Source organism: Porites lutea, chromosome 5, assembly GCF_958299795.1.
Source record: "Porites lutea chromosome 5, jaPorLute2.1, whole genome shotgun sequence".
NCBI lineage: Eukaryota > Metazoa > Cnidaria > Anthozoa > Scleractinia > Poritidae > Porites > Porites lutea.
In genome coordinates this window covers 39,182,996-39,199,793 of record NC_133205.1, presented here as the reverse complement: position 1 = coordinate 39,199,793, position 16,798 = coordinate 39,182,996, and the positions used below count along the sequence as shown (strand labels likewise).

The 16,798-nt window shown below is 41.2% G+C and overlaps 1 protein-coding gene across 1 annotated transcript; it reads right to left on the bottom strand.

Moving 5' to 3' along the window:
• Positions 1-5,020: 5,020 nt before the first annotated feature.
• On the bottom strand, positions 5,021-10,910 carry LOC140937390 (uncharacterized). The gene is made up of 4 exons (XM_073386945.1): positions 10,544-10,910; positions 7,192-8,738; positions 5,957-6,059; positions 5,021-5,508 (listed from the first exon to the last, which is right to left on the bottom strand). Exons 1-4 carry the CDS (start codon positions 10,815-10,817, stop codon positions 5,087-5,089), a joined length of 2,346 nt encoding a protein of 781 aa, XP_073243046.1. The 5' UTR covers positions 10,818-10,910; the 3' UTR covers positions 5,021-5,086.
• Between the last annotated feature and the right edge of the window lie 5,888 nt (positions 10,911-16,798).

The window sequence follows — 16,798 nt, the reverse complement described above, 5'->3', positions numbered from 1 at the left end:
GTTCGATTGAGTTCGGTTTCCGAACTCAATCGAACACAATCAGACGGATTGAGTTCGATTGAGTTCGATTTGTTCGATTGAATTCGATTTGTTCGGAAATCGAACTCACTGAAAGTGTGGTGTTCGATTTCGTTCGATTGCCGAACTCAATCGAACTCAATCCACGGATTGAGTTCGATTGAGTTCGATTTTCGAACGTTCGATTTACTATATACGTGTAAACAATTAAAATTAAATCGTGTAATGCTAAACGGAGGACGGCAATGAAAATGGCTTCAAGACTAATGGATCTAATTAGCAAAAAAACAAATTGCACGTGCAGCACACTTTTTTGTCTTTCCCTTGCCGTTGTTTTGCACGACTACAACGCAGCAACGTCAAACTTCCTAGTTACACAATATTTTTATGGAGAAATTGTCGAATGTGCTTACCCAATATTTTCTTTCCAGGGTTCATGTTCGCTTTTATTTTTCACTGCCGCTCATTTTCACCTTGCTGGCCGCTAGCATTTCTCATTTTCTCACCGCCGCTTTGAATTTCCATGTTTTTCTTCCCACGAATTTTCAGTAACTCGCTCTAGCTCTTTCTCTGTCATCCACGTTAGTGTACACATAAAAAATAACGCCGAAAAAGACACGACTTTCTTCTTTAAAAAAGTCCGGGCGGCCATGTGATTTCCTTCCAAATAAAACCTTGAGTTGCATTTGGGTTCCCATACCTGTTGATTGAGTTATTTTACATTGGTATGCCTGTGGTGCAGACGGACGGTCGCTCGCTCGATCGCTCGCTCGGTGTACCGTCACGTGATTACCAAATATTCTGGGATAGGTAGATTACCACATTTCCTTAGCTATGGGGCTCCGCCCCCGTGCGCTTTGCGCGCGGGTGGAGCTCCGCTAATATTTTGTCAGGGGAGGGGCGGCTGTACACAGGCTAAGTACCATGGACTACTAATAAGGCGCTGCCATAGTGCACTGAATTGAGCACCCATATCTTAGGTTTTTTAAGGGTATCCCCATTCTCCCTTAAATCACCAGTGAAAATGTGTTATGGGTACCCGGGGGGAGGGACACTCGCGGGATACCTAAGATAGCTGGTTGACTAGGCATTCCCCGACCCCGTGAAAGTGCAAAATTGAAGTTGTTTTGTTTGTTTGTCTGTTGTTGTTGTTGTTTTTGCTTTTTTTCGCGCTGCACTACTGTTGAAAAGGTGTCAACTCCCCATTTCGAGATATCAAATTTTGTGAAGACATTGAATGGCATAAATATGCGTCATTTTTTTAACGCGTTTTTACAGCGTGTTAACCCGACGCAAACATTCGGACAGTTTGATAATCAAACTTAATCGAACTTAATCGAACGATTGAGTTCGATTAAGTTCGGTAATCGAACACAATCGAACCTGGACACGGGCGGACACGTGGCTCCCAAAATCTGGGAGCCAAAAATAAGAGAGGAAAAGAAGAGTAAATAATTGTCGCTATGACAAAATTTACTATGTCGGAGGCCGGGAGGAATTTACAGCCTCGTTTATTATCAGCTCGGATGGCGCGGGTATTTGAAAATGTCAACAACTCCCGAAAAAATAGTATTGCATAATGCAAGAGACCGCTGGGAAAGAGGTTGGCTATTTACTTGGTATATCGTGCACCAGCTGATAAATTAACCAAATCGGAAAATAACAAATATAATCTTTTAAACGGCCGTCTGGGTGGTGTTGCATTATCTTTTCCTTTTCTAAACTGCACGTGTGGAGTAGACAAATTTACGAAAAGCTGATTTTGCACGTGCAAATCGAGCAAGTTTTTCCGTATCCTGTTGGCAGGACGGCGAGCGAATCTTTTTTCAAGTACAAACTCTCTAAGCAATAATCTATTTTGCCTTCAAAATAACGTTATCGTAACTAGACATTTTGAATTTTACAAAGCTGATCGTACTACGTCAACTTATCGTAACTAGAAGTAAACAAACTCAAGTGTCATTTTGAAGCTAGAATTTTCTCCCTACCCCAGATAGGGGGTCTTAAGGGAAGACCTACCAACGCTGCGCAATTTATGGACACATTTTTCCATGTGACCAGTCGCAACCAGAGTTCTTTCTCGAACCAAGAGAGAGAACCCTGGGTAGGAGGTTGGACCTGTGGCTGATCTCTAGACATCCCGCCGCGTTCTAATGAAAGTATGGTGCTGTATCAATGGACAGAGGGGGCGGAACGTTTTGAAATGTGGTGGGCTCATCCTACACCAAGCCAAGCGCGTACACCTACTTCAAATTTCCCAAATGTTCTTTGCATAGTTTGTTAGCAAAAACAAACCTCTTTCAGTTTAGCATTCGATTGGTTTCCCACACAAAGCAGGGACCGCGGAGCAAGGTGAAAAGTGGCAGGGCTGACAATTGAAAATAATTTTTTCATATTGAAAATCGAAAAAAGGAATAAAATCATAGTATTTGATTTGTTTCTGTCGCGTGACTTTGCATACTTTATCCAGTGTATTTGTTGCTCTTTATAGGTCGGCCAACATACACGGTCAGTTCAGATTCAATGCAAGAAAAGACGCGATTACAATTTTAGTATAGAAAATACTACACTGAAGTGATCTGAAAAATTTCTAACTATGGCCGCTCACTGTTCAAGTAATATAATTCTTCTTGCCATCGAATATTTCATTGATTCGAAAGGAGAAACTGACAAAAGATAAAACTTTTATTAACTCAAAACAACTACTCACCTTCGTTTGGCTTGAAAAAGCTAGTAATTTTCTTCATTTCGTCTGATAAAACTGATAAAAAACTCTGCCGGAGCTGGAAGTACAAAACACGCTGCCGAAAGAAGCGAAGGGGTGGCCAAGGCATGGCGTTTGATCAAGGGGCAAGTCGGCCCCAGAGCACAATTACCGCGAAAAGCACAGGAGCCCCACAAAATGCCTGGTGTTTGAAATTAAAGAAAATACAGAGAATATAGCGGAATATAGACGGAAAAAACTTGTTTCAAGTCTTTTTTTTATTTTAATAATTTTTTTTTTAGCTCAAAAAGTGGGGGCGGGGGCGTAAAAAAGTGGTGGGGCCGCGGCCCTACCAGCCCCTCCCCCTCCGCGGTCCCTGTTTTGGCAATTTTTATTTCTTAGACTCGTCCGCCTTTCGACGTCAATGGGAAACAAATTCTCAGTCTCTAGTTAAGTGGAAAAATGCAGCAGTTGATTGGTTTTCGACCGGGAAACGTGAATGGCGTGCTAAGTTTCAGTAACTGTTCATTTGTTGGGCATATCACCCTGCGAGAAGAGCTATTTTTTGTCTTCTTGAGTGAGGAGGACAAAAGGAGCCCCTGCCTTCATCGCGTCAAACCTTTGAAGTTACCGAAGCCCGACCTAATGGACTAGTCAATGTTGTATTTCGTCACAATGGTTTTTCGAGTGCAAGCATTCGTCTATTCATATAGGGATGGTTATAAATGCGTCCGCTGTTACAAGTGCATAACTGTAAAACCTTGGTCAAGTACTATATCCCGACAACAAGAAACACCTGCTCAACAAAGGTCTTACTCTATTCATGCAGTGTCTTTCGAGTACTGTCTACTCTCTCTTAACGGACACCTTTGAAAAACGGACACCTAGAGTTGGTCCCCGCCTTTCTTTACTCCCTTTATTTGACTCGCTATAAGATGGACACTTGGTACCGGTACCAAAGGTGTCCGCCCTAGAGAGAGTTGACTGAACGCTAAAACCGAGCGTAAGTGGAAGAAAGGCTCTGCTAGCAGGGTGTATGCACATACGCTTAGCTACGGAATAAGAAAACGTTTTTAAATCAGCAGCTCCACCACTGGATATTTAAGGCCTAATTTATATGGAGAAAATCTGTCACGGGCTAGGCAATAGCGCTCGCGCATGCTCTGATTGTCTGGCCTTGACCGAGTTTACCCAGCTAGGAGAGCAAAATATTTACACGGAGAAAAGTTGGCCTGGCTAGGAGGGTGACCCAGCTGGACGGTCACTCTTCTAGCTGAGCTAACTTTTTGTTAAAATTCGCACAAAGATAGAAAACTACAGCACCTAACACTTAAAACTTAGTTGATAATTTATCACTTGTTGCAAACCTGCCAAGTTTCATTTTCTGCTACTTTTTTCTAAAAGCGTTGAAATTTCAGGGATGAAGGTCGAGAGTTATGATGCCGTAAACCTCCCAGATTCGAGGTCATAGGTAATGACCGGCCTTTGGCAGTTTTTAAAATGTCATTCCCTCTGGTTCGATCGTATTCACTCTTTCTGAGAGCGATCAGATTTTTGAAAATTCCAAAAAAAGATATCTTCGAATGCCATGAAGGAGAAAATAAAATACTAGTAGTCAATCCCACGGAATAAGAAAACGCTTTTAAATGAGCAGCTCCACCACTGGATATTTAAGGCCTAATTTATATGGAGAAAATCTGTCACGGGCTGGGCAACAGCGCTCGCGAATGCTCTGATTGTCTGGCCTTGACCGAGTTTACCCAGCTAGGAGAGCAAAATATTTACACGGAGAAAAGTTGGCCTGGCTAGGAGGGTGACCCAGCTGGACGGTCACTCTTCTAGCTGAGCTAACTTTTTGTTTCTCATTTAAAAGGTGCACCATCTTTTGTAAGGAAATATAAAAGGGGCCTAAACTGATACAACTCGCAAATCCTTGCTTGCCTTTGGTCCAAGCTTCCATGTCAGCTTGTAAAACTTGTCACATCACCTCATCATCTCAGATAATAAGACCCTTTATTATATAAACACCAATGAAATACCAGGTGAGCTTTCGCGCGAAAACTTGATATCTTCACATGTGAAAATAACATGTTATCTTCACATGTGAAAATATCACCGTTGCTATGGCTTAATAATAAATCGCGCCTTTCTCACCAAAAAACTATTAAAGTGAAATGGTTTGGTAGTTCATTGGTGTTTATAGAATAAATAGAACATTACATGGCCGCGACGAGATACGAAATTTCTCTTCTCGTGTTGAAAAAAATATTTGACTCGTTCGCTGCGCTCACGCGTGAAATATTTTTCAACACTCGAAGAGAAATTTCGTATCTCCGCGCGGCCATGTTATATTCTCTATATCTTTCATTCTACCATGGACTGTACTTTCTTCAATTGCTCTACTGTTTTCTTCGTGGTCTCATGTTCTTCGCCTAAAACGTCTTTCTGGATCTTAATGGCCTTTTCAAGCTGCTCCATAGCTGACTTGAAATCTTTTTTAATGTAGAAGATGTCGCTAAGGTCAACATGGGATCGAGCGGTATCCTGATGTTCCCCTAGCAGCTTGATTCGCAATTCTAGAGCTTCTGTGCTGTACATTTCAGCTTGATCAGCTATTCCAGAATCTGCAGATTCAGATTCCGCAAGACACCTGTACGAACTGGCTATGTATCGCAGGATCGAGGCTGTCCAAGGGTGGTCACCAAGCACATCTTTATAGACTGGTAAAGTTTCTCTTTTCCAGATGTCTATTGCTTGTTTATGGTCCCCGCACGCTCTATAGGTGTCTAAAACAAGTTTTAAAAAAAGCTCGTTTAAGGCGTCGAAATGTATTTTAATTAGTGTTTAACACAAGTGCGTTCGAAAGACTTATAGTTTGGTCAGCTCCAAACTATACTTACATAAAAATGTTCCTACTTTAGGCATTTATGAGCGCACCGAAAAACGAGAGGTTCACTGAATTGCCTAACTCGCCCAGTGTCTATGTATTTTACAAGTCGTCCGCACCTCGACAACTTCCATTTATAGACACAAAAGCTGGATAAGTGGATACAGATTAATCACATTTTTGCAGCACACAGTAACATGACCGTTACTGATTATTTAAACTAATTCTAAATCATTGGTTCGAGCCAGAAAAAAAAGTGCCATCGTAATGACATGATGGTTTTATTAATACAAATTAAATTGGAAAGTTAAGTTTTCACAGAGAAAGTGAATGAATTAGGTACTCACTTCCAAGATCACAACAACCTGCTGCTACATACAGAGCCACTCCAAGCTCCTTCCTCAGATTAATACCCTTTTGTATTAGGTCGCGTCCTTGTTCTCCTTTGCCCTATAACAAGAAAAAAAACATTTTAACATACAAATATATTGGATCCAAGGACTATTTTTTTTGGCTTAGAAAGCTATTCAATACAATACAATACAATACTTTATTCAAGAAATAAAAACTAAAGTTACAAATCTCGAAAGGGGATATCTAGAGGTCAACCCTATATAAAGGATTCCCCATAATAAATGATGAAAAGTTAAAATCTAGAATCTAAAACATTATATACAGACAGAAAAATCTAAAACCTAAAAAGTAGAATAAAAACATCATTTGCATATCATAATTAAAACTATTTGCAGTCGTATTAATTAATATTTAAAAAATCCTTAATCTGTTGCGAAATAAAGTCAGCGATCCTGCGCACAATTTATTGTTATTACTTTTTGGAATAAATAATAAATAAATAAAGCCTACCCGTGGAATGCCCCAAGGCCAGTATTTCAATCGGGCATTTACTTTTAATATGCTACGACATGCTTATCATGGCCTGTTTTTCTCTTCGGATGTCTTATGATGAACTGTTACAAAGTGGCAGCATTGAGATTTAATTTTGGTTTAAGGGGCTGTGTCACAGCAGTCCAGTTCATTTTGTTTAATTTTGCCAATTACTCGCCCTCAATCGCTATGGAACTTAAAGCAAGCAAGGAAATTACATGGAAATGACAAAATCAGAGATTCGAGACAAACAAATATGTCTCCAGAGCATTATTTTTGAAGTTGAGACAGTAGAGATCAACTTTGAAAAACTGTTAGGCTGAACAGTCCTCAAAAATCCTCATTTCAATCCGTTTCAATCTTCCTCAGTTTTTACCATTCGTGGCATCTGTTGTATCTCTTGTGTTATTTTAACCTTCCTTTAATGTTTTAAGCGGTTATTTTCACGTTTCTCTTAATTTAACGGGCATTTTGTAATTACCTAATTTGGCTGAATTTCGTGACACAGCTCCTTTAAAACTACAAAGTATCCGAAAAGGTGCGGGTACTTCGAAGAAACCCCCTCAGGGCCCCTTTTGTATTGTCCCATTGGCATCAAAATATTTTTTTTCTCTTGTACGTCATGTAATGGAAGTAATATTATTTTAAACATTTACGGCACTTAAAAAAGAGAACTTAATTATATTCGTATTTTTACCAGAAGTGCGTAACACAGCCCAAGTTTGGAGATGGTGTGTGCATGCGTCTCACAGTGCTGTTGTTCCTTTGGCAAATTCTTCCGGATTTCATAGGCCCGCTGAAACTTCTCAAGAGTATCTTGGCTGACCCCTCGGTGAGCTTCTTTATAGAGGCCAAGAAATCCCAAGGAAGTTAGACAATCCGCAAGTCTTCTCATGTCATTAGATGCTTTGGCAATGTGGTAGCAGTCTTCATACAGTTTTACACACTTAAAGGGTGGAGATAAAACTTTGGCCAAGAAATCTAAAACCATGGTGGAGTTAGCGACGTCTATGCAAAACTCGGTGTCTTCCTGGTCAATTTCGGAGTGCAGGAAATTTTTGAACATTTCCAGGATGTTTGCTTTTTCTGCCCGAAAGGTTGAAATAGCTTCTTTCGACTTCTGCTTGGTGATGAATTGTTTACTTAAGGATTGGAGCAGTGCCACATAATGCTGATTAAACTTTTTCTGTGCTTCTTTACCAACATCATCCATGTTGAGAAGTTTCCTCTCAGCTTTGAGGAACTCGCGGACCAAAGGATGCAAAACCACCGTTGTATCGTTTATCCTTCGAAGAAGAGAGTACCCGACCATCTTGGCCTTAACATCCTCTGGCTCTGATAGGTCACCAAAGAGAACCGTCATGTCTTCGACGGAAAACGCCAATGGAAAAATTGAAAGGCGAACAAGGTCTGCTTTTATGGTTTTTGGAAGATAGAGTAGGAATGTACACAAATCATTGTAAGCTTTTTTTGCATTGATCTTCAGAAGTTGGATGGGACTTTTTCTGAGACGTCTGACCAACGTTTCCGCTCTGAAGCCGTTTCTCATTAAGCATACGAATTGGATAAGAACCAGCGGTATCCCACAAAGCCCGCCGAGTTCCTTAATGTGCAGTTCATTTTGGTCTGGAACTGAGTCCTGAAGTAATTTGGCAGAAGAACCGGGGTCCAGACGGTCTAGAAGCACCTTATGTACGCTCAGAGAATGAAAATCCACATCCATTCGAGTGGTGATGATCAGCTGAACACGAGGTGCGTGTCTTCCTACATATTCTAAAAAGTCGTCGAATTGCTCTCCTTGTTGTTGTTGTTGTTGCTGTTGTTGTTGTTGTTGTTGTTGTTGTTGTATACCTTCTACATTGTCTAATACAATAACTTTCTTCTCATCAAGCTCTTTAAGTCGCCTTTTCGCTATCGATACCATATCATGACTCTCTGAGAGTCTCGGAGCCAGAGGATTAATTTTACGGAGGATTTCGCCGCAGACTTCTGAGAGCTTTTGTTTTTGTTCAATGAATATAACAGACTTTTCGTGTTTCTCTTGAAGTAAGTGACTGACGTGAATGGCAACTTCCGTCTTACCCATCCCAGGGATGCCAACAATAATGATGATGCGTGAAGGATTCGGGTCCTGGGTAAGTTTTTGAACAATTTCTTGCACCTCTGCTTCTCTGCCTGTAAAATGTGATTCTTTATGAGGAAGTGTTGTGTCGGAGCTATAAGATCCTAGTGAAGTCGACTGTCCTTGGGAAAAAAGAAAAACTGTATTTGAGTGTTACATTTGCAGAATGTAGACGGAAGACTGCAGTCTAACCACGAGAATGCGGACTCGGAATGCAAACTGCACACCGGGGTTATCCTATCTTAATGATATGCATGACGTCATTGGCGTTAATTTATGCCACTAAAAAAGTTCATTAAATCCATAAAAATCCGGAGTAACTGGTCCCTACTCCACTGCTCGTGTACAGGGATGCGTTTACTTTCTTTAAACGCAGCCTAGGTGCTTAACGTGGTTAGCCGAGGCGATTTTCCTCCAGGTTAAGACCCCTCGGGGTAAAGACCGTATCAAATCAGGTATCAAAACTGATAATATTCAGACCCACACCAAACGAACTTCACGCCGGAAAAGGTCCCTTAGCTTCTCTGTAATTGTGAAACGAAAGAGACGTTGTCCACGAAAAACCAGCAATTAGGTGAACAAAACTCTTTGTACGATCGACAAGCAAAATACATTGACCGTTTTAAAAACCTCAGTTAACTATAAAGAGTCTCTCATAACGAATTTATAAACTACAACTGGTGCAATATGTTGTTTCAGACTTTCAGGTTTCTTGTTCTTTGATCAACACGCGTGTTGCAAAACAAATCCAAAGATTGTCCGGAAATAAGACGAGAAACTACTGGTAGATACTCTTCCCGGAAAACGTCAATAACAGACATATAAAATTACCGGCACGACCCAGATGATTTACAAGAAAACATTCAGGGCTAAGAAATGAACAGTTGCATTGAAAACGTCAAACAGGCGTTAGAAAAAGAAGCTCTATGAACCTTTAATAGACCTTTTTGTTCTCCCAGTGTAGGTCACTGGTGTTCTAAGGCCTGTTTCAGACGCCGCTCCACTCATGTGCCGAACCTAACTGATGAATTAAGTACGGCAAAAGAGCGGCGTCTGAATCAATTTGGTACGGCAGTTTTCGTTTGGTGCGGCAAAAGCGTTTAGTTCGACAGAGTCTGTCGAACTTTTGTCGAACTTAACTTAGGTTCGACACACGGTACGCCGTCTGAATCAGATGTCGCGCCAGTGTCGCTCCAAAGTCGAACTTATTCAGTTAGGTTCGGCACATGAAGAGTACGGCGTCTGAACTAGGCCTAAAAGGAATTTGCCCTTCGCCTTCGACTTGTCATAAATTATGCGTACAATTCACACGAATAAGAGAAAATTAAAAAGAAACAGTTCTTGATAGATATATGTCATGCTTGAGATACTTGTGTTGGGAGAACACAGGTGTTACTGAGTTAGTATTAAGCCCGGATGAGCCATCGACAGTCCTTTTGTCGAAGAAGAATTATCGGAGTTTGTATTATAAGTGAATGAGCAAAGCGACTTAATCTGTAGTCCCACGGTCCTTTACTCGAAAAATTATTAACTTAGGGATTGAAAAACGACTACTTCCGCAGTCCCAAAGGCCCGTTTGTAGTCCCCGACAGTGAGTTCCCTACTGGAAAAAAGTACCTCAGAGTACTCGCGACACCGCGAGAATGTTTACTATGCATGGATGAGCGTACACAGTTTCGCTTTCATTTCCGCTTCGGTGCGTTTATTGGTTATGGCGCTCACAGAGTTGGGGACTGAGGGATAAGTTTTTGAATTGAGCATGCAGTGATCAAGTATTCTAACTGAAAAAAACAGGCGAGGGTTACAATAGAACGAGCATTACAACATAAAATAAGATAAAGGAACTCCACATTCAAGTCATTCCATGACCACATCACCTCGAGCAACGAAAGTCGTTTCAAAGTAAATAATAATTTACTCGTCTTACCTTGCTCCATGACTTCCCCAGCAAGCTTAACGAGACCTGCTCTTTCCAGTAGAGTTACCAAATACATCACTTCTCCCGGTCTGATTTTATCGCTTTTACTAAGGATGTTTAAGAGCTCCGTAGGGTTTGTGATTTGCTCAAGTTTTCCTCTCGGTAAATCGCATAGAAATTTCATCTCCGCCAATTCGTCGCTTTTTATTTCATTGGCTATTTGGAGTAAGAAGTAATTGAAATCTGCCATCAAGTGCCCACTTCTCACAGCAGCAGACGCCATACTCAGTGATTCAACAGAGACTGAACGCGATCCTTAATATAAATAAAAAGCCACGTTGTCTCCGACCACGATCTGGGGCTTCGCTTGCTTCGTCACGCGTTCTCTTCCCTAAGAATTTCTGCGAGGCAATCACACTGACATTACTTGGGCATGACCTTTGATTTCGCTTTTGTTGACTTGGAAGAATCTTTCGCGGGTCAGTTTCATTTCGCGGAAAGATGACCAACTTTTTTTGCATTTTGCTGGAAAAAAATCGCGAATTTAGATCTCAAACTTAAGCGCCAGTTAGCAATTTTTTCATGTCAGATGTAAAAACCAGTAAGTTATCGCCACTTCTTTTTTCATGGATCATTGGCAACAGCGGAAATGTTGAAAATTGCCTGTCACACACAATACTCTGAATCGCTAGTGTACGGTTTAGTCTAGTAACCTTCACTTTCTCGACCTAACATCGGCCTAACATGTACATCAGTCATTCTAGGTACACCTCCCCTGCATGGCAGGTGTTTTAAGTGGAAATCAGGCGCTCTTGGATCTCTTTTTAGATCTTTTTAAATCCGGTTACGAACGCGCGACACGCTGGCTAACCTGCCTCTAGCATGCGAGACAGGCTTTCGAAAGGGAAGAGGAAGGGGGTCGCGCTACTATGGGATCACGCGCTCCCCACCCCACTTGCCTACTTTTGCACAAAGGGTAGCGGTAGCTCCTTTACAAAAGCAATACTAGCCTGGGACCAGGCTCCGTAGTGGCGGGACCGGGTGGCGGGAAAAGGCGAAAAAATCCCCTCTCCAGTCCACCGCTCGACTCTCTTCGCCGGCCGATTCTTTTTCCGCTGTTTCACTTCCTTTCTTACCTTTTTCCTGGTCCCAGACTATTAAAAGCAACAAGAAAAACAGGGACACCTAATCTTAAGTTACCCACTGTTTCCCTTAGCCTTGCATTGCCAATCAAACGAATTAAACCTTGGATTCTCGACCAAAAGGATTAACATAATAAATAAGTAACAGCGGTAGTGAGTAACAAAAGAACAAAAACAAGAACCTTTTGTTTGGCACAGCAGTTGGTCTTCATTAACTGATTACATGTTTGAAAGACTTACTTGATCGCAATACAAAACACCACTTTCATAGTCGATTTTGTTTTTTAGAAGATCCTAGACGATGTTAAGTTCTTTCCTGATCATCTATATTCTCTATAGTTTGTAACGCATTTTGAATCGGAATTATTCATTTGCGAAGACAGGAATTCATCGAGATTGGATGCATTATTTTACTACACGGACCGTGTCTCTCGCAGGGTCTCTCGACCTTGCGTAAAATGACCACACGTGGCTCGCTTTTCGCTGCGTAAGGACCGTAAGCTGAATATACACGTATAATTTGTTGGAAAATATGTCATCTCTTGGGTAAGTTTATTCCTTAGATATCTTCAGTTATTGCAACCTCGTCCCCAGGGCTTTTCCCTTAAAAAATGGGTGGGGCGGGAAAAGGCCCTGGCATCGGCTGGTCACGTGCACAGCCTAAATATTCCTGAGAAGCTAATTTATATGCAACCCGCTGGTTTTGCGCTGACAGAAGTCGAACGGAGCAACAATGGATAATATCGCGAACTGTATGTCAATATTTTCGCGTCTGTGCGATTCAAAAGCTTAAGATCCATTTAATTGCGTATTATTCAAATGCTACAAGTTTATGAAAGGGCGTACCGGCTCTACGTTGTCACGTACAAAATATGTCAAATGCTTTAGAGTTGAGACAAGTTGTTATCGAGGCGTGCTTCGACTGAAATTCATCGTGACCGTGGAATTACTGTACGATCAAGCAGAAAGTGATTTTGTTCAATGTCAATCAAAAATGCGGGCCTTTGCCTCTAGGATCTACAGTGAATTTAAACAAATTGAACTTAATTGAAATAGAATTGTTCATCAAAATGCTTTATGGAGTCTGGTCTTCTCTACAACCCGACCATGAAACAAACAAATGTCCGCGCCGGATGCAAGTCGGCCCTCCAGCCAGGAATGATGACAGGTCTTCGATATGAAACATTTTAAGATCTCTTATATCTTTTCTCTGCCGAGGATAAGTACAAAGGATTTTCCTTATATCAAAGGGAAGATTGACCGATCGATTGGCATCAACCACAGCTCTGTCAATTTTAAATGGACCCAAGTCTTCCTTTGTTACCAGTCGTTTGATACCCTGGGTGCCAGAAACTTTTCATGCGCGGTTTCCGGTTTCGGTCAAGTCTCGCAGAGGTCGATGAATTTTTTAAAAATACAGGTCATACAGGCTAAGTCTAAACCAACGCGTGTCGCTATGTTATGGCTGAGAGTCAAGGTGAATAGAACTAGGTTGTGTACGGCGGTCCACTTCGCAAGAAATAAATAAAATATCAAAGGAGTCGCAAAACCGGACTTTTCCATGCCAGAACGAACTTTATGCATGTACGATAGCTTGTTTGTCATTTATATCGCTCTATGAAGGACGTTTTACAAATGTTACCGCTCGCTGTCTCCTTCATAGAAATCGGAGGAAAGCAAAAAATTACCATAGCCAGTATCTGTGACAAGAAGGAAATCTTGTAAAACTTTTCGTTACTCGTCAAGAGATATAAAAGGCCGCCCAAGATCGCGCGCTGTGAGGTTACGCATAATTTCAGCTTTTCACATAGCGCTAATTTATTACACCCAGGATTTTAGGGTGTACGAGGGGACACGTGACCAGCCGATGCCAGGGCCTTTTCCCGCCCCACCCATTTTTTAAGGGAAAAGCCCTGGGGACGAGGTTGCAGTTATTGATCATTTCGAAAAGGTCAATCGCTTTGTTAGTAAGTGTAAATGATCCAGATACACTGAACAATGCTAATAGTGATTACAGTGTTGAAACACTTCTACGAACAGCGGATGAACGGATGTCGACGCTGTTATCTTTTCTTACAAGTTGAAATTGATACGCAGTAGGAGCATATCGGTATCAAGGAGTGTGAGACATGAGCTGTTTATTGTCTCAGTTTCGAAAACCGTTTTGGGGTGGTCTTCCTTCCACACAGCAGAATTCATGATCATTGCTATAAAGTCATTTTATCTGTTTGCTTTTATTTAAACTTCTGGCAAAATCGAATCGAATCGCCAAATCTGTTTTCATCTTTCAAATTGGTGTTTTTATTACTTGCAACATTTTCACACCCCAGTGTTAACCCTGGAGTGCAAAGTAATTTAGGCTTTCCCGGCAAGGGTGGGGTGGGTGGTTGCCACGGTACAATACTATTTTTAACTTGCCCGGGGTGTCTCTTCACCCAGGCCGGCAGCCTGTACAACCGGCGTTTTTGCAGGGTGCTTAGGCGGGTTTTGATGCGTGAGCGCTCCAAAACCCGCCTTTTTACCAGTTGCGTCCGTTGTGCAGGCTAACGCGGGTGCTCTGGAGTTTTGTCGCCTTTAAGCATTTACTTCTGGGGAAAACAAGAGTAATAAAAGAGCGGCCCTGGGAACAGGTTTTTCAGTTATCATTATTATTTTTTTGCACTAGACTACAGGCGAAGAACGAGTAGTGTATTATCTTCTTTTTTTACTAAAAGTCCTAGCACGTATACAGATTCCCCCTCCCCTGAAAAAAAAAACGGTTTTTTTTAGGGGAGGGGGCGTCTTTACACAGGCAACGAAAGTCCAACCTACACTAATTTTCTGCAACCATTTCCTTCCCCCTCTTCCCAGAGGCTTTATTTTAAACGCAAATCGGATAACAAGGCCAAAGACCGGTGAACAACAAGTGCAGGAATGTGCACTGAATTAGTTTTAGAAAATTTCTTACAACACAGTCAATGGCTGCGCGTATTTTGCTCACTCTTTCTCTGAGGTAAATAAGGGATCACTCGGAGTCAGGTCGCGAACGAACGCTTTATGCAAATGCGGAAACAGCCGTGTATTCGTCATTTGCACATACAGCTCGTTTGCCCCCTCCCCCCCCCCCCCCCCTCACCCCCACCAAATTTTGCAAAGCCTTGGTATCCAATTTCTCCTGGATCTTACAGCCTTTCCATGAGAAATTGAGGACAATGCGTATGCAGAATTTTGGGAAGCAAACGAGGTGTATTATGGGAGATGTACAAATGGCGAATAAGTTGTTTTAATTCTTCAATCTTATTCCCAGGGTTCTCTGGTTCTCGTCTAACGGTCCTCGTTTTGGTGGACGAGTCGATCGGGAAAGAACCCTTGGCGCTGAATAAGGATTATTACGTATTACTGGTGTATCATTAATTTAATTCTATATACATTTTCCATATCTTCTTTTAAAGCGAGGATGGTTATAACACAGACAGCTCTGAGGCATCTTCATTTCTAGAACTGACGCATAAAACTTTACACCTGATTGATTCCCCAACGCCTTTCCTTTGCATCACGGATGATAATGACGTCACACATACCCCGGATTCACCCGACACTCCTATTCATTTTATAGTAAGTCTAACAGAAAATTCCCAATTACTCCTTACCTCCAGTGACGTGCTGCGCTATTATCGTGGCGAGAATTCTACGTAAAACAGTATCTGAATCTTCTTTATTGTTCTTGAATTACCAGATAAGAACGCCATATTTCAACTTTCCGCTCGAATCCACTTTTTAAAATAGCGAAGCCGGACCCAACCCTAGCTTGTTCCATAGGCAACCTCTTTCCCAGGGTCCTGTTCTACTCGTCTTACTCGGCCCCTGGAGCGAGAGAATGGATAGGGGTGGGAGAGGACCCTGGGAGCGAGGTTGAGCCGAAGGGACATGAACACGAAGTCGAACTTCGGTTATTTATTTGCTGTACCATGAAGCAATATTTCGCGGAAGGATAGTTTTAGAATTCTTCCATTTTTCATTTGCAGTATACTCTACTAATATTTTCGAGGGATTGTCTAGCTACTGTATATATAAATCCCTCCACCGAAAAATGACAGTGACAATTTCAAACATTTCAGACAACAATCGGCATTCAATTATTTCAATCATTGTTACTTTTTCCACCTGAAATACTTTTTAATTAATGATATTTGAAAGTGGTTTAATCCTCTAGATACAATGGATGTTTACTGTACATTGTCATTGTAAAATAAGGCTGTTTGTTAATTACATGTTCAAAAGTGAAAATAAGTTTAACTTTTGAGAATTGAGCTGCCAGTGTTTGGAAAATTAAAAAGAAAAAACAATTAAAACAAAGTACCTTTAGTTTAAAATATAAGGAGAAAGATAATCGCCTAAATGATGTCACCAAATCATATTATCGCTGTAAGCTTTTCTTTTATCATTAAATCACAACACAAGACAAACCTTTTCTTTTTTGTTTTCTTCTGTCAATTCGTAACTTGGATGTGACATCTGGTCACTTATTATTCAGAGTCCTTTGACTCTAAAAGTAAATATATACTCACAATCATACGGAATTCACATAACTAGAGCCATGATGAGCGATGTTTTCACTGGAAATTTTCTTTGAAAATCGTTCACTGTAATATGAACTGCCTTCCAATTTCAGGTATGTTTCACATGAAGTGATTTTTTTCCATACACGTGTTACTTCGATGTGCTAGATACTTACATTCCAGAATCGCTAACATAGAACATAATATCCATAACGCAGAGCGCGACATTCGTTCGTCACTGCAAAAAACACGTGTTTTTACAGTGATTTCATTTCTGTCACCATCACTGCTCTGTCCTGCACAGCCATAACTTTTGGGTTTAGTTTAACAGGGAGTTCATGACTTACCATGCGGCCTGGAAGAAAAATGGGGCACGCTGGGTCCTAGCTTGTAGGTCCGAAAGGGCTGTAATTCTAAAAGTAAAGCATTTTCTGCCGTTAGGGAATTAAAAATTCCATAGAGTCTAGTATAATACATTGATCCAGAGAAGAAATCAGGATCACAAATGACTTTATACCTTTCTGCCCTTATAGTTTTCTCTTTTTTAGATTGTAAATTCATCAAGCGGTTATTGATCCTTCCCG